Here is an 18,169-nt window from a genome sequence, read left to right as displayed (position 1 = left end):
ACCTCACCAAGTATTTTTGTATGAAAATAAAATTAAGTGTTAACATTTCATTACTCATCTGAAAAATAAAGTGGCAAGTTATTTCAGTTATCTAATGCTAATTTTTAATCTTGATTAATGAATATCATACATTTACTTTGCATAATGTTTATACTCACATATTTGTGGTTGTTGCTTTCAGATGGTGGTTCCTCATTATTATGTTATCCCTCGGCAGCACTACAAAAGTTAGTTCCTAGTATAGATCAGTCAGCAATTGTGTCACTGACCAAAACAGAACAAGCAAAAGGTAGCCTTGATCTTCTGAACCGTCCAATCATGATGTTCCTGTTTCAGCAGCATAATCTTGATTATATGCAGCTTGCAATGAGGCAAGCTTTACGTAAAGCTACTTGCAGAGTCTATGCAATGCAGGCAAGTAAAGCTAGAAAGACCATATCCAGTGAAATTATATTTATTTTTTCCATAAATGTGCCTTTTCTCAACAGTTGGGTTCAAAGGTGTAATATTTAATACAACACGACACAAACTGCCTTTGACATTTGGTTTTAACATCACAGTGTTTCAGTAGGGATGATCCTATGACAGATGGTATCCCCCTCGCCTTCCTCTGACCTTTGAACTGCTTTATCGAGCCAGTTAAACGGGACATACATTCTAATTTGGGCTCCAAACCACACTGCAGCCTGGCAGTTTTTATGTTATCAAATCATTTTCAGAGATGAAAGAAGTGACTGAAAATATCCTAGCTATTTAGCAGTAGCAGCAGAACACACACATATCAAAATTAAGAAAATTTGCAAGCTTTTGGAGCCAATGGCTCCGTCTTCTGGCAGAAGGGTTAAAGGGGAAGGAAGAGGGATGAAGAAAATGGACTAGCAATGTTGAGGAAATGGGGAGAGTTTGGAACAGCTGCCCAGAACCTGGGTCAGGGGAGACATAGACAGGATGAGAACAAAAGACTGATTGCTGGGGAATGCACCACATGAGATGTGAAAATTTGAGAGCTAAGAGGTTAGAGATACAGTAATAAGCATGACAGAGATTACTAACAAAACATCAGTCAGTAGTAAATAAGAGGAGAAAGTTAAGTGCATAGTATGTCAGGTGTAGGGGGGGAAGTGTTGGCAGGGAAAAATAGACAGGTCAGAAAATAAATATATATAGAAAACTAAAAGAGAGTGAAGAAGGTTGCTGAGAAGAAATGCAGAGACTGAAGAAATTAGTGTAAACTAAGGCCAGGTGGGTAGTGAGAATGAAGGACATGTTGTAATGCCAGTTCCCCCCTGCAGAGTTCTTAGAAGGTCATGTCTGGGCGAAAAAATCCAGATGTCACCTACGGTGAAATAGGCACAAAGGTCATGTTGTAGAACATGCTCTGCAACAGGATATTGTCTGTTGCCAATGTACACCTTCTGCCTGTATCAGTTCATCCTGGCTAATAACCTGATGGCTGTCATACCAGTGTAAAAGACCAAAAAGTGTTTGCTTAACAGGTGGTACATTACATGTCATTTCAAAGGTGGCTCTCCCTTCAATAATGCGTGTTTTGCCAGTTACAGACCTGATGTAGGTGGGGGCAGGAGGAAGCATAGGGCAAGTCTTAAAGTGGGTAAATCACTGGAGTAGGAGCCATAGGTTAGGGAAATGGGTGCAGAAGGAGCATAAGGCCTAACCAGGATATTGCAGAGAATTGGGGGGGGGGGGGGGGGGGGGAGTGACGAAAAGCTATTCTAGACGCTGTGGATGAAATGTCGGATGTTGGGTAGAATGAACCTCATTCAGGGGATGATTAAGTTATAGCCTTGTCAAAGTAGCTGATTAATTAATTCAAGACAAGGATAATACTGTGTGCAAGAGGTGTATTCCTAAGTTGGTTTTGGGGGCATCAGTCATTCCAGGAGTAGGTGTAATGACCTGGACAATCTACTTTTGAACTAGGCTGGTGGGATAGTTGTGTCCAGTGAAGGCTGATGTGAGAATGGTAGTGTATTCTGTAAGTAGTCTGCATGTGAACAAATTTGTTTATCTCAGGTCAAGGCTGTATGGGAAGGAACATTTGACATGGGAAGGATTGCAACTGTCAAAATGTTAGTGCTGCTGTTTGTTGGTAGGTTTAATGTGAACAGGAGTGTGTAGCTGACCCTCAATGAGGATGAGATCAACATAAAGGAAAATACATGTGATTCAGATTAGGAACATGTGAAATTTAATGGCGGTAATATATTTAGAGGTTCCAAAATTTTTAATAGGTCAGCCTCATCTGAGTCCGTAAAGCAAAGGTTTCATCAGTGTATTTAAACCAAACCTAGAGCTGAAGGATTAGATATTCTAACAAAGACCCCTCCAACTGACCCATGAAAAAGTCTGCATAGGAAGGAGCCATCCTGGTTCCCACAGCCATGCTGATGATTCGTTTATACGTCAAAGTTGAAGTAGTTGTTCATAAGTATAAAGTTGATTAAGGTGAGCAGGAAGGACATCAAAGGCATGGAATCAGGTGGGCACTGGTTGTTATAGACAGAGGTGCCATCGGTGGTGACTATAGTTCAATTCTTTTATCTTGGCGGTTCACGCATGCCCCCCCCAGACGTGGGAGATTGCTGCGTTGCCAGTTGTACGCGCCAAGAGAAGCAGCGCCATAGTATATAGTTATCAAACTTACGTTTAGGGGGGAGCGCGCAGTTTATGAAATAAAGCCACCAGGGCCGCATTAACCCTTTCACTGCTACAGAGACGTGCTCCTCGCATTCTGCCATGTGCGCGATTTTGTCATCATTGCACTGCTCGCCTGTGCAGACACATGGTGTTTCGACTGCTTTGACACACTTTATCATTCGATTTCACAAAACTATTTGACAAAAAATTTTATTTTTACACATCTTCTTGACTGATACCTTCCCCCCATAAATGACTTAATTTTGTTTCGAAGTTCAACGCAGTTATTGTGCAGCATTAGATGTAGTAAACCAGTGCACGAAATTTTGAAGTTTGCAGAGGTAAAAGCCCATAGGTATACTTTCCGCATGGTCGATTTTAGTTGCCACTAGAAATTTCAAAAAATTACATTCAAACGAATAAAGCTCATGAAGTAATACACTTTGATATTGTTTTTAAATAAAGAATATATTAAGCACCAAAGAAGGTTTGAACTCAAAACCTTCTGCTTAGCAGTCATACACTTTACACGTTACGCTATCGCAGCTCGTCGATCAATATATCTCCCAGAGGACTTTAAAATATGACGCAATATACCGACAAACACTGTTGGTATGACTATGAATTACTCACGTTTCGTCGAAGTACAATAGGAAATAAACAATTACCGCTGTTCTTTATTGCGAAAAAGTGGTTAGTGAGAATAATACAAATACCTTTCCGCTATCACCTGAATTAGGAGGCTTATTGCTTGTTTGGTTTAATTAATTAATAGAATATGAAGCAATTGGTATAAAGAATGCTTTTTCCAAACTTTCTATAAAAGAAAGTCTGCTATCAAGACACTGCTTTCGTTCAATTACTTTGGTTATGACTGAACGTTTCTAAAACTGAAGACACTCTTCCGTGCTCTATACTGCAGTCGAGCTCTGGCAACGTCGTTCTCTGTTCTTTGGCTGACTGTGTTTTGTGACGTCAGATGCGCAGAACGAACCTAAACTCAGCCGCCGTCATAAATGACGCGCACTTTAGTAAGGTTTGTAATGGGAGTAGGACAGGCACAGATTGGTATCTTTAATATAGGAGGGAAGTCTTTGTTCTACAGATTACCGGTATTGATCAACTAAGGCAGATTTACATTCAGTGGGTGCTTCGAAGCCAACAACTATGGCCTATTTGGTTGGGATTGTGGATCTTAGGAAGAAGGTAACAGGTTGGGGTGCATGGTTTGAGTGGAGTAAAAAGTTCTGCAGATTGAGGTGTTTGTCATTGGGAGGGGCCAAGGCTTTTAAGGAGGGACTGTAGGTCAGTTTGTATCAGAGAGATGGGATCTTAATGGCAGATGTTGTACATAGAGGTGTCAGACAGCTGGTAAAATTGTTAGAATCTCTAAATTCACCCTCCCAATCAAAGTTTACATGGGCCTATACCAAATCCCATGCCACTTTCATTTTCGCTGACCTCATCCACACTGAATGTCATCTACATACTTCTGTTCACATTAAATGTACTAACGAACAACACACTTACATTTTTAACTTTCCCTCCCTTACTGTCTTGGCATTGAGGCAGATGTATTTGTTCACATGCAGACTCATTACAGAAATGCACCACCATTCTCACATCAGCCTTTACTGGGTATAATTACCCCACTAGCCTAGCTCAAAAGCAGTTTTCCTGGGATGATCTCATCCAATCCTGGTACAGCTGATCCTTCCAAAAACCAACTTGGGAACACACATCTTGTTACTTGGTATTACCCTGTTCTTGAACGTACACTACTGGCCATTAAAATTGCTACACCACGAAGATGACGTGCTACAGACGTGAAATTTAACCAACAGGAAGAAGATGCTGTGATATGCAAATGATTAGCTTTGCAGAGCATTCACACAAGGCTCGCACCGGTGGCGACACCTACAACGTGCTGACGTGAGGAAAGTTTCCAACTGATTTCTCATACACAAGGCTCGCGCCGGTGGCGACACCTACAACATGCTGACGTGAGGAAAGTTTCCAACTGATTTCTCATACACAAACAGCAGTTGACTGGCGTTGCCTGGTGAAACGTTGTTGTGATGTCTCGTGTAAGGAGGAGAAATGCGTACCATCACGTTTCCGACTTTGATAAAGGTCGGATTGTAGCCTATCGCGATTGCAGTTTATCGTTTCGCGACATTGCTGCTCACGATGGTCAAGATCCAATTACTGTTAGCAGAATATGGAATCGGTGGGTTCAGGAGGGTAATACAGAACGCCGTGCTGGATCCCAGCGGCCTCGTATCACTAGCAGTCGAGATGACAGGCATCTTATCCGCATGGCTGTAACGGATCGTGCAGCCACGTCTCGACCCCTGAGTCAACAGATGGGGACGTTTGCAAGACAACAACCATCTGCACGAACAGTTCGATGACGTTTGCAGCTTGGAGACCACGGCTGCGGTTACCCTTGATGCTGCATCACAGACTGGAGCGGCTGCGATGGTGTACTCAACGAAGAACCTGGGTGCACTAATGGCAAAACGTCATTTTTTTGGATGGATCCAGGTTCTGTTTACATCATGATGGTCGCATCCGTGTTTGGCGACATCGCGGTGAACGCACATTGGAAGCGTGTATTCGTCATCGCCATACTGGCGTATAACCCGGCGTGATGGTTACGACCTGTGGCTCTACCCTTCATTCTATCCCTGCGAAACCCTACGTTTCAGCAGGATAATGCGTGACCCCATGTTGCAGGTCCTATACGGGCCTTTCTGGATACAGAAAATGTTCGACTGCTGCCCTGGCCAGCACATTCTCCAGATCTCTCACCAATTGAAAACGTCTGGTCAATGGTGGCTGAGCAACTGGCTCATCACAATACGCCAGTCACTACTCTTGATGAACTGTGGTATCATGCTGAAGCTGCATGGGCAGCTGTACCTGTACACGCCATCCAAGCTCTGTTTGACTCAGTGCCCAGGTGTATCAAGGCCATTATTACGGCCAGCAGAGATGGTTGTTCTGGGTACTGATTTCTCAGGATCTATGCACCCAAATTGCGTGAAAATGTAATCACCATTCAGTTCTAGTATAATATATTTGTCCAATGAATATCCGTTTATCAACTGCATTTCTTCTTGGTGTAGCAATTTTAATGGCCAGTAGCGTATTAATTAACTACTTCGACAATGCTATGGATTTCTAAAATCATTTCCTGAAATGAGGTTCAATTTGATTCTCTCCACCCCCACCCCCTCTCCAATGTAAGACTTACCCTATGCATCTTCCCAACACTACCTCTACCAGCCCAGTGACTGGCAAAACATACATACATTATCAGAGGGAGAGCCACCTGTGAAATGACACTTGTCAAATACCAGCTGTTATGTGGAGACTGTTCTGCCCTCAACATTGATGTGACTACCACCAAGTTATCAGTCATGATGAACGGACACAGACAGGGGGTGTTCTCTGGCAACACACAACATCCTGTTTCAGAGCGTGCTCTACAACATGACAGTCCTGACCTCAGTGTCTGTTTCACTGCATGTGCCATTCGGATTTTCATCCAACACCGGTCTCTTAGAATTATGCAGGTGGAAACTGGTGTTCTCACCAACCACTTGATCTTAACTGATGTTAATTTTTCAGTCTCAGCATTTCTTCTCAGTAATTATTTGTTTCTTCACGCCCTTTTACTCTTCTATATATTCTATTTTCTGACCTGTCTATTTTTCTCTTCCTCTCCACTTCTACCACGTACTGTGTACTTAGCTTTCCACTTTTATTAACTATTGCACAATGCCTTGTTAGTAATCTGTGTTTTGCTCATTATCCTATCTTCCACCTTGAAGTGCTCAGTTTTTCAAATCTCATGCAATGCAGACCTTGGCAATCAGTCTTTCTTTCTCATGCTGTCCGGTAAATCTCCCATGATCTGGGGTTCTGGATGACTTTACCAAACTCTCCCAGTTTCCTAACCATTGCCAGTCCATTTTCTTCATCCCTCTAACTTGTTTTTCAAACCTTGTGCCAGAAGAAGGAGCCACAGATACCGAAAGCTTGCAAGTTTCCTTAACCTTCATATATGTGTGTTCTCCTGCCACCAGTTGGTGAGTAGATTTTTTATCTATCCATTGACGTTATATTTTCAAAAATTGAAAATCGATTATTTTCATAGAAAATATTCTGGGACTCGGATTGAACCGCAGGCTTTTGATACTGGCTGAGCTACCAAGCCACATGCAGTATATGCATTATTTGATATACCTGCCAATTACAGCTTGAATTTGATCTTCTTGTCTTCTTACTTGAAAAGTAATTTGCAACTTACATTACAGTCAGTAGGTGTAAAAATCTAAATGACCATATCTGTTTATCAGTGATTAAAATAAGAAAAAGAAAGAATTTAAATGGAGAAAAAGACATTATAGGACTGTGTTTTTAGAAACAGTTGTAACGTTTGGGTAAGCAGAGATACGAGAGAAGTCACTTGCACAAGGGGTGTTCAATAAGTAATGAAATACATTTTTTTTTCCAGCCAATTTCAGTTGAGAAAGTGCGGAATTTGTTGTTTGATGTCACAGAATATTTCCATTTCAGTCCCTACAGTTTCATGAAGTTCCGGTAGGTAGCAGTGCTATACATAGCCTTCAAAATGGGATCTGTAATAGTAGTGCATTCCAGGCAGAGAGCTGTCATTGAGTTTCTTTTGGCAGAGATCCAGAGCATTACAGATATTCAAATGTGGTTGTAAAATGTCTATGGAGACCTGACAGTGAACAAAGCACGGTGAATCGTTGGGCAACGCACCTGTCATCATCGCAACAAGGTTATACAAACCTGTCCAGTCTCCTGTGTGTCAGCTGGCTACACACAATTGTGACTCATGCAATGTTGGAAAGTGCAGATGATTGGCAGATCCCAATCAAACACTTTACTACTCAACTGGATGTCTCCATTGACAGTGCTGACACACTCATCCACCAGTTGGGGCACTCAAAGGTAATTGCTCACTGGGTTCCTCACCACCTAACATAAGACCACAAATAGCAACAAAGGACCATCTGTGCAGAGCTGCGTGTGCATTACAAGGCTGATGGAAACAATTTTTGTGGAACATCGTCACAGACAATGAAACGTGGGTCCATTACTTTGAACTGAAAGCAAAATGGTAATCTTCTGAGGAAAAAGTTCAAAGTCCCAGCCTCAACTGGTAAAGTCGATGGTGATGGTTTTCTAGGACGCTGAAGAGATTATTCTTTTCGATTTCCTCCCATGTGGTGCAACGATCAACTCTGAAGTGTGTTGTGCTACTCTCAGGAATTGAAGAAACAACTTCAGTTTGTTTGTCACCACAAAACTGAAAATGAACTCATTCTCCATGATAATGCAAGGTCTGTGCACCTGAGAGAAGCTCACAAAACTTCATTGGACTTTCCTTCATCATCCACTGTACAGCCCGGATCTTGTACCTTCCGACAGCCGTCCATTTGGCCCAGTGAAGGATGAAGGATGCAATCTACAGGAAGCAGTACACCGGTGATGGGGAGCTTATTGATGCAGAAAGACATTGGCTCTGCTCTCGACCAGTAGTATGGTACCATGAGGGCATACAGGCCCTCCCAGTAGGCTGGCATAAAGCTGTCGCATTGCACCGAGATTACGATGGAAAATAGGGTTTTGTAGCCAAAAAAGTGGAGAATACTGCGGTGTATTTGAATCCTGAATAAAGCCAAACTGGTTAAAAATATGTTGCATTACTTATTGAATACCACTTGTAATTTCTATGATTAAATGTACAGTGTGTTTTTAAAAATCTCACTTTTTTGTATATGAGTACTCCCCAGCAACCTACGTACTTTAGGTTTTCATTAAGGTTATTTTGTTGTCCCTCTAATGAATATTGTTGTTGTTCTGTGAAAAATTGAAGCCAACTTGAAAAATAATCATTCTGTCAATAAATGGGAGTAATCTGTTGAAATAAAAAGGAATGACAATGACACTGGACAGACAATTTCTGACCCTTGGTAGTGTTCTGAAAAGGAGAAGGAGGTAGTACAAATGTGTCTCTGACAGACAATTAGAGAATGTATGTATAGCATTCATCCAAAGCCCATGAAAGTCCAGGTGTTGAACTTCTCAGATAGTACTACAGAGGCCACAGTGTTTGTAAAGTATCCTGAAAGAATTCATGTTTACATATTCAAAAGTAAATGATGCCAGAGAATTGAACATGCTACCCCAGTTTATACGTGACATTCCGCACCAAACTGACAAAGACACAACTTCTAATTTATGTTCTCAGCTGAACCCACATTTCACATATATGTTAGTAAATAGGCACATTTAATGATCTAAACAGTTTCACACTGCCTGTGGAACATACACAAGATGATACTTTATCAGAAAATCTGCTCTGTATGAAGACTGCTTAAAGATGGCGAGTTTTTGACCCCATCTGATGCAATGTCTGAGAAGCAGCAACAACTTTTGATGTAACTTTATGTGCAAGCTTACTATTGTATGACACAGAAAAGACTGTCATGGATCATCAGACATGGCCATACTTTGGCTCTGTGCTGTTTTGCATCTCATATGTATCTGAAGAAGAGTAGTCTGATATCACATCCCTTCCTGTAAATATACCACTTACCCTGTGTATATGAAATAATCCACTATAAGCAATGTGTTGATTACATTGTATATTACATTGTGTGCCATTGCCTTTGTTACAGGCACTCAACTGGTTACTACGGACTGTAACTCAACCCACAAGTTTGCACGATCTGCTCTGGTGGTTTGTAGCAGCCCTGACACCAGTTCCAACAGACATGGAGATTGATATGGAGGATGAGGCCATTCGTCTTGATAAGAGAGATGAAACGGTATTGCTTTGATCAACTTAGTTCCTGCTCCTTTGATTCAGAAAATAATGAAATCAGACATTATAAATGCAGATAGTTGCAGAATTAATGTGTTTTTGCCCTTTGTACAGGACCTCCGGGGAGTGTGCGAGCATCCTTTGAGTGACATCAGCATTGCAGGTGAAGCTGTCCATCCTTTGCCATCTACTTTTCATACACTCCTGCAAACAATCGCAGATCTCATGCTGCTGTTGCCGATGGGTTCAGCATTACAACAGATGGCTGTGCGATGCTGGGGACTGCGCTTTACTCCAGCGGACCACATGTTTTTGCACAGGTATTTCAACATTTACTTTCTTTTCTGACACTATCAATGATAATAAAACTTGAAATTAAAAAATATACACACAGTTGGCGAAGAGTTCTCGGGCTTCCAGCCGGGTGGCGGTGTCTTCAAACAGCGACGTTTCGACGAGTGACATACTCATCATCTTCGCCAGAAGATGATGAGTATGTCACTCGTCGAAACGTCGCTGTTTGAAGACACCGCCACCCGGCTGGAAGCCCGAGAACTCTTCGCCAGCTGTATACGCCGGGAAAGCATACATTCACATACACACAGTTGATATAAAAGCAACATCTGAGTCTAAATTTACACACCATAATAAAAAATAGGGTAGGAGATAGATAATAGTTACATCCTGTTATAGTTTGAAAACCATATAATGATACTCTCCAACTAGGTATTTGATAGTGGAAAAAAGATATTAATTACTTCAGGATTGAATAAGACCACTCACTGGAAAGCAGAAGCATAGAGTTGTCAATAGGCACACACAAAAGAAATAAAACTTGCTAACTTTCACAGTTATCCTTTTATGAGCTAGTGTCAAATACACGAACACACACACACACACAGACGCATACACACGCCCGCGCCCTTACATGGTGCTGGATAAAGTAACAGTGCCACAAATGTTCAGCGGCATGCGAACTAGTCATGGTGGGGGTAGTGTCAGGTGCGGTGGATAAAGGGAGAGGGAAGCGGGAGGCAGGGAGAGAGACTTGTGGTGGGTGGTTAGCAGCTTGGAGGGAACTGGCCAGTTTGGCAAATAAGAATGAGATGCAGGGTTGGTACGACTGTAGCAGCCGTTGGGAAGTGTCACATGCTGAAGGCAATGTGGGGATGTGAATTGTGTGAGGATAACAGGAAGGAGGCAGGGGAAACAGTTGGGTGAAGGATGCGGGGACAGTGGGTTACTTGGGATTCACCCACTGTCCCCACACTCTCCACTCAGCAGTTTCCCCTTCCTTTCTCCATCCTGTCATCTACCCAATTCACATCCACACATTCCCTTCAGTGTGAGCTGCTTCCTAAAGCTGCTACAGTATTGCCAACCCATATACATGTCACCCTCCCTCCCACATTCCTAGCTGTAAACTGGCCGCCTTTTTTCTAACTGCTAGCCACTCAACCCTTGTCCATCTCCCTGCCTCTCTCTACCCACCACACCCAACACTACACCCTCCACAAGCAGTTCTTACTTACTTATTTACTTACTTACTTACTCCTCAGCTCTAAAGCCCTTGAAGGGCTTTGGCCTGCATCACAATATCCTGCCATTCTATCTGGTCCATGGTTTTCCATCTCCATCCTCTGACACCCAGCTTTTTCATGTCTTCTTCAATTCCATCCATCCATCTCTTTCTGGGACATACTTTCTATTGTCTGTCTCCAGCATTGTCAGCAAAAATATGTTCTGTCTTCCTCCATTCTGACCCTGTGTCCTGTCTACCACAGCCTTTTGATGGTGGTGACAATCTTAATTTCTTCAGCAAGTTGTTCTGATTCTGCATTCGTACGGATGTGCCAACCTTTTTGATCATATATTGGGCCATATATCTTATGCAGAACCTTTCTCTCGCAAGTGCTAAAGATCCTTTTCATCATTTGCAGTCATGGTTCACATCTTGGTTCCATACACAACAGCTGGTCTTATAATTGTTTTGTAAATGAGGATTTTAGATTTCTGTGATAGAAGCAAGCTCCTAAGCATGGTTACTGTGGCAAAGTAGCATTTGTTGCCTGCTGCTATTCTAGCTTTCACCTTGCTGCTGATGTCATTTGTCTCTCTAAAGTCGATCCAAAGTATTTAAAGTCTCTCTCCCTTTCAAACTCATTGTCAGCTATTCTGAGATTTGGTAGGTTTCATAGGTCAGTCATAGCAGTATATTTGGTCTTTTCAACATTGACTATCAGGCCAAGTTTCCTTGTACCTCTTCTTAGTTGTTGATAGGCATTGGCCGACACAGCAGTGTTTCGTGTGAATAATGCCACATCGTCTTTGAAGGCTAGATACTGCAGTTATTGATTACAAGATGGTTCCTCCTATGTTTAACTCTGTCTGACTTATGACTTTCTCTAGGCAGAAGCTGAATAGCAGTGAGGAAGTGTCGTTACCATGTCTCAGTCCCTTCTGCACTTCCACTTCTCTGGAGATTTCACCCTATAGTTTTACTTTATAGCAGGTTTCACCGAGGGTTATCATAGTAACCTTAATGAGCTTCTTAGATACTCCAGTCTTTTCCATTACATTCTGCAATGCCACTCTTGAGATACTATCATAGGCTTGCTTAAAATTGATATAAAGCTGTTGTATGTGTATTTGAAGTTCATAACATTTTTCAAGTAGTTTGTGCATTGTGAATATTTGTTCTTCTAAAGCCACTGTGATAGTCATCAGTTTTCTCTTCCACAGAGGGAGTAAGCCTCCTAGTTAGAATATTGGAGAACATTCTACATGTAGTATGTAGCAGGGGGATTCCTCGATAGTTGAGTCAATGTAATTTATCTCCTTTTTTGTGTATGGGACATTGTATAGCCATTTTCCACTCCATTGGCATGCTCACCTCCTGCCAGATTCCCATTATTACTTTATGAATTCCTTTCACAAGTGTTTCCCCACTATATTTGAGGAGTTCCACTTAGATCTAATCTTCTCCAGGTGTCTTATTGTTTTTTAAGATCTTAATGGCTTGTATCACTTCCTCCTGTGTGGGTTCTGGTGTTAAGACCTCTGGTCCATAGTAAGTTATTTCCACTAGTTCTTCTCGTACCTCTGCTTCTGGGTTCAGTAGGTCTTGGAAGTATTCTGTCCATCTGTCATCCCATTCTTCACTACTGCACATATTTGTTTTTGCTTGAAACCCAGCCTACCTTTCTTTAATATTTTTGTGCATTTCCAGTATTTACTTCTCCTAGCTGTTCAATTTCTTCCAATTTTTTTCTTATCTAGTGCTCTTTTCTTCTGTCTGCAAACCCTCTTCTCATTATATTCATTCAGATTTGCTCTAGTTCTTTTCTGAAATAGTTCTTTTCTGAAATAATTTCAGATTCTCTGCCTATAAATTCCCACTAGATGATGGTCTGAATTGCATTCAGCTCCACATTGGCTTCTAACAGTGATTATGTCCATTGTGTGCCTCCAATCAATCAATATATAGTCTATCTGATTTCTAGTTTGTCCATCTGCCAACATGCATGTTCCTTTGAGTATCTTTTTGTGTGGGATACATGACTACTGACAGCCATGTTTTTGCTTGTAGCAAAATCTGCAACCCTAAGTCCATTGTCATTTGATATTTTGTGAAGGCTATGCCTCTCTATATTTTTCTGATAGGCCTTTTCTTTTCCTATTTTTTTTTCATTCAAGTCTCCTATTAATATCTTAACATCATGTTTGGGAGCCTGATCCTACAACTGCTCTACCTTGCAATAAAATCATCCTTTTGTTGTTCATCTGCCTCCTCTGTGGGTGCATGTACATTATCATTGTTGTGGTGAAAAATTTCTCCCTTAATCTTAACATGGACATCCATTCATTGATTGGTTCTAAGCACCACATGTTTCAGTTCTTTAGCAACCACAAAACCTGTTCCGAAGGTATACATCCTCCCACCAATACAAAAGATAGTGAAATTTCCCAAGCCGATTATGTCACTTCCCTTCCACCTAATTTTATGGAGAGCTTATATTTTTATACCATAGTTGTTTACCTGTTTTAGCAGCTGATGGAGGGTTCCAGCTTGGCATAGGCTCTGCACATTCCAAGTTTCTATATACATATCTCTTATCCTTTTTTTGTTTGCTGGGTTGTCATCAGAATGTCTCTCTGGCTTATTCATTATTAGCATTCGCAACAATTCCTTTTTACAGGGGAATATTGTTAATCTCCCATCCAACCATTTTGGGGTGGGGGTTGCCCCTTACAGCTCACTGGGTAGCTGACTCCAACTATTATTAGGGTTGCTGCTGTTAAGGTGGCCAGATTAAATGGTGTAGAATCAAGTACCTGGGCCTGGACTTATTACAGTAGTGTTACATTTTTGTAGCTGGACCAAGGTGATTGATATTTTCTGCTAATGTATTGGATCACTCTGACAGAATAATGGGATAGCTCTCAATCTAGGAAATGATTAGTTTCTTTCTTCATTACTGTCATAACAATAATAATTGTTGTGTTAATATTGTGGAAAGAAATCACTAATAAGGAAGTGCATGAATATGTTTAATGTTTACTTTAAGACTGAAATTTGAATCACTGCCTTTCTTTGTCATTTGTTGCCATGTTATTATCTATCAGATATGTGGAACGAATGATTATAGTATTTGACATCTGTGTAAAGCAGATTTTAGGTACTTTGAAACTTAAGATTGAAATCTTGTGCTCTAATTTGATTTTTCCAATATTTGTCTTACCTTTCCATGAATTGCTGCATTGTTTACATCAGGATAAATTTAAAAAGAACAGTTTTGCGTTATACATTATTTATAAACACTATGCCCAGTGTTCAACTGATTCTTGTGCCTGCCCAACTGTTTCACTGTAGAAATATTTACCTCTGTTTATTACAGGAGCCATGTGTTCAGCAATATCAGCAAAATTCTTTCCCGTTCAGAAGAAGAACAAGATGAACTGAGTATGAGCATGCATGAGAGTCACCAGTCAACATATTCACAGGTATCAGTTGTTAGGAACTGTACAGAGACAAACGAATGAAGCAAACTTCTGTCATATATGCACATACATAACTTAAGGTATTTTCAAAATACATGAAACAACACAACGTGAAGCAATGTGTACACTAAAAGGTGCCTTGGCAGTGTTATGATGTGTGGCTTCATGACAGGATTTGGCGATGGGTCGCTTTTGTCATGTGTGATTTACTCCTGCGATGTGATACACAATGTGATTACCTCTTATACCAATAAGGTATGTACAGATGTTCTGTACTCTGTGGATCAGGCCACCTAACATGGCTTACAGTAATGCCTCCCATTGCTGAACAGATGTCGTTTAGAAGTCAGCAATTGTTGTGGTTTTTGTATTTAGTAACAATCTCATCACTGGGCCATAGTATATGGTGATCTTGCTCATACTGCCATCAAATGTTTCCTCACACTGAAATTTTCTTCACAGCTGTGAAATGACACCGTAGACAACATCCAGCCACCAACCACGTACATTGACTGTGGCCAACCTTTAAAAAATAAATAGATAAATAACAGATATCCAGTTGTTGCTTGTACTTAGCAACTAGGCCAACCATATATGGTCAGTCATTGTCATCCATCAGGTGGAAACCATGCACCCCAAAAATATGTACATGCCACGGCAAATTGCCATTCATGTAGACAGTAACCATCCCAGTGCCCCTAGAAAACTCAGTAGCTGATGTGATCATAACATGAAGCCGTCCCAGATAAGAACACCGGCACTGGCACACCTAAAAGCAATAAGAGGAAGGATAATTAGAGTCTAATGTCTCACTGACAATGAGGTCATTAGAGATTGGGGGACAATCTCAGATTAGGGAAAATGTGAAGGGAATTAGTCATGCCCTTTCAATACAACCATCCTAGAAACTGCCTCAAGTAGTTTAGGGAATTCACAGAAAACCATTGTTCTTGTGAATGCAAGTAGTATGCTAACCAAGTGCCACCTTGGTCAGTACTGCCATATCAGTCGTTTTCCATAATATGGTAAGTTTGCAAATCTCCCAGTGTCAAACCAGAGTAACAGAGAAACTTACCTGAGAACAGGACTGTGTCCCACTGTTTATGGGCCCACTTGCAATTACAAAGCAACATAGTGCCTTTGTGTGAAGGAAATGTGTACGGTAAAGGCTCTTAAAGTTGACAGTATGCGGTCTGACAGCATATAATGGACCTTGCCCGTACAGCAATTATCTTCACAGCTGTGAAATAACATTACAGGTAACATTTAACACCCTACCTCTTTTTTACTGACTGTTGACAATATCTAATCTGCAAATGATCTGGTCATCTGTAATGTCATCTCTGTTTGTTTGTCTTGCCATTCTGCTTCCCTAGAACTGGGATAAGATGTGCTACACACTCAAAACATGTAGGACATAGTACTGTATTCATGATCACAGGATGTTGCAGGAACACTAATGGTCTTGTACTGATGTACTGCATGCATCACACGTAGCTGTACTGTCCTATTACAGTTTAGTCTCTACAGTGTTACCATGATGTACCAGATTTTCATGAATCTCAAAGTTTCCTTAACTTATGGGTGTGGTTGCATTATGATCAGCTCTTTCAGATGGTACTCTCATTCCTTTTCCTCACTGACTGTAGATCATAAGTTGAAAATAATTTAGAGTAAGGTAACAATTCACTAGACAGGAGAGGTGCTGAGTCGTTGAAAGGCACATAAACAAAACTGAAAGCTTTGCTAGCTTTGAGAATAATTTGTTTTGAGATAGAGTAAACATACATGAAAAAAAATATTCGTACACACATACCTGTATGGCTACAGTGTACCAGCTGAATACAATGTCTTGGAACTGCAGTTCTGCAGCTCAACTCGGGAGTATGTCAGATGGAGTGGATAAGGGGAGAAAGAAGGTGGGAGCGGGAAGGAGGGTTGGAGGAGGGTGACTGGCGGCTAGGAGATAGTAGCAGGAGCACAGGACATGCATGTGGGAGAGAGAGGCAGCAGGTGCTCAGGATAGGAGTGCAACAAGGGCACCAGCTGTAGTAGTTTAGACATGCAGCTTTGTGAAGCAGTCATTGAAATCAAGCATCTCACACCCAGTTGTGTGTCCCACATTTGTGTGGTCAACTGTGCTCTTGGCCAAAATTTGTTGGTGGTCATTCCTTCGCGAGTACAGCTGATTGATGGTCATGCCCACATAGTTTTACCAGACATAACTGCTTTCCCAGGTTGTCCTCCCTATGTTCCTATGATGGGATAGGACAAGCCTGTGGCTGACGGCAGCAGTATGCACTGGGTGGCTGTATCGAGTAGGTCTCGCACCTGAGTCTTACAGGAGGATGACTCTCCCACATGTCACAGTCATTGTTCGTTGTGTGAACACACTGGTGCCAGTGTCCATGTCACATTGCTATCCCGTTCATGTGCTGCCTTCCTCCCAGGCATTAGTCACCCTTCCTCCAGTATCTCCCTCTCCCCAGCTCCTTCTTCCCATCACCCACTCCACCTGACTCAACACCTCACCCCAGACAAGCTGCAGGACTGCAGTCACAGCGGAGTGTATTCAGCCACTACAGTGTAACTGTACAGGTTTGTGTACACATATTCTAATTCGAAAAAGGGTTTGCCAGAAAGCTCGCAAAGTTTTCAGTCTCGTTTACGTGCCTTTTGATGACTCAGTGCCTCTACTGTTCAGTGAGGTGTTACCTTGACTCCTACAGTATTTAAATTCAACCAGAACTTTCCAGAATCATATTTACATCATAAGTTATCACAATTTGTATCTGTTTATTTTATCATGAGTGCTGTTGATTCCAATAGCAGTGGAGTTGGTGGGATATGGAAGGAGTGAGTGTAAGTTGTACAAATAAAACTATATATCCACATGCACATTTATGTTAAGAAGATCTCTAATTGATTAAAACTATTTTTACAATAGATATTCTTTACATTTTCTCTTGAATTTGTGTGTCAACATCTAGATTTTTTTGTGTATTTTGGTAGAGCATTGAAAACTTTCATACTTGACTAATTTATACATTTCTGTGAATGGCTGAAGTCTGTTTAGTTTCTGTGCAAATCCTGTTTTGATTTCATATTGTGGCCATGACATTCATCTCCGTTTTTCAGAGGAGAGCAGTATTGCCTCTTTTCTGCTCACAATCTTCTATCATGATTTCAGATTACCAGCTGTGTTGAAACATTGAAGGACTTGACTCCTAATATAGAAATTAAAGCATCAAGTCGACAAGCAATGGTTGGAAGCTTGACAGATAGTTCAACTGAAACATTTTGGGAATCAGGTGATGAAGACAGGTGAGTCACAAAAGATATCCCAGGTATCTTCTTTAATAACAGCAACAGAGAACAAACAGCAAAACTTTTCTTTTATTGCTTTTTTGTAAACAAGCAAACAAATGTAGAATAGGATACTGTAATATAGCTTGTAGGAGGTATTACTGTATTGAAGAGGTATTCAAAACTGTAGATTTTGTTAAAAAATAATCATGTCTAAAATGAAACATCAGTCAAATAAGTTATAGAAAACTTATATTTACCAGGTCAGTCACCTTTCTTTTGTGCCCCCCTTTTCCTCTACGCCTGTTACTCTGCCCTCAAAACATTTATCTCTTT

General features: G+C 41.1%; 1 protein-coding gene across 1 annotated transcript in view; it reads left to right on the top strand.

Annotated features, from left to right (window-relative positions):
* LOC126481958 (E3 ubiquitin-protein ligase MYCBP2-like) overlaps nucleotides 1-18,169 on the top strand; it is a gene marked incomplete at its 5' end in the record, with an annotated part of 333,248 nt that overhangs the window by 181,285 nt on the left and 133,794 nt on the right. The window contains 5 exons of the mRNA XM_050105921.1: nucleotides 182-414; nucleotides 9,381-9,530; nucleotides 9,641-9,846; nucleotides 14,425-14,530; nucleotides 17,718-17,851. Coding sequence (XP_049961878.1) covers nucleotides 182-414; nucleotides 9,381-9,530; nucleotides 9,641-9,846; nucleotides 14,425-14,530; nucleotides 17,718-17,851 — 829 coding nt within the window. The remainder of the gene's footprint in view (nucleotides 1-181; nucleotides 415-9,380; nucleotides 9,531-9,640; nucleotides 9,847-14,424; nucleotides 14,531-17,717; nucleotides 17,852-18,169) is intronic.

Source organism: Schistocerca serialis, chromosome 5 (assembly GCF_023864345.2).
Source record: "Schistocerca serialis cubense isolate TAMUIC-IGC-003099 chromosome 5, iqSchSeri2.2, whole genome shotgun sequence".
Classification (NCBI taxonomy): Eukaryota; Metazoa; Arthropoda; class Insecta; order Orthoptera; family Acrididae; genus Schistocerca; species Schistocerca serialis.
The sequence above is the reverse complement of the archived record's forward strand: the minus strand, read 5'-3'. Positions and strand labels throughout refer to the sequence as shown.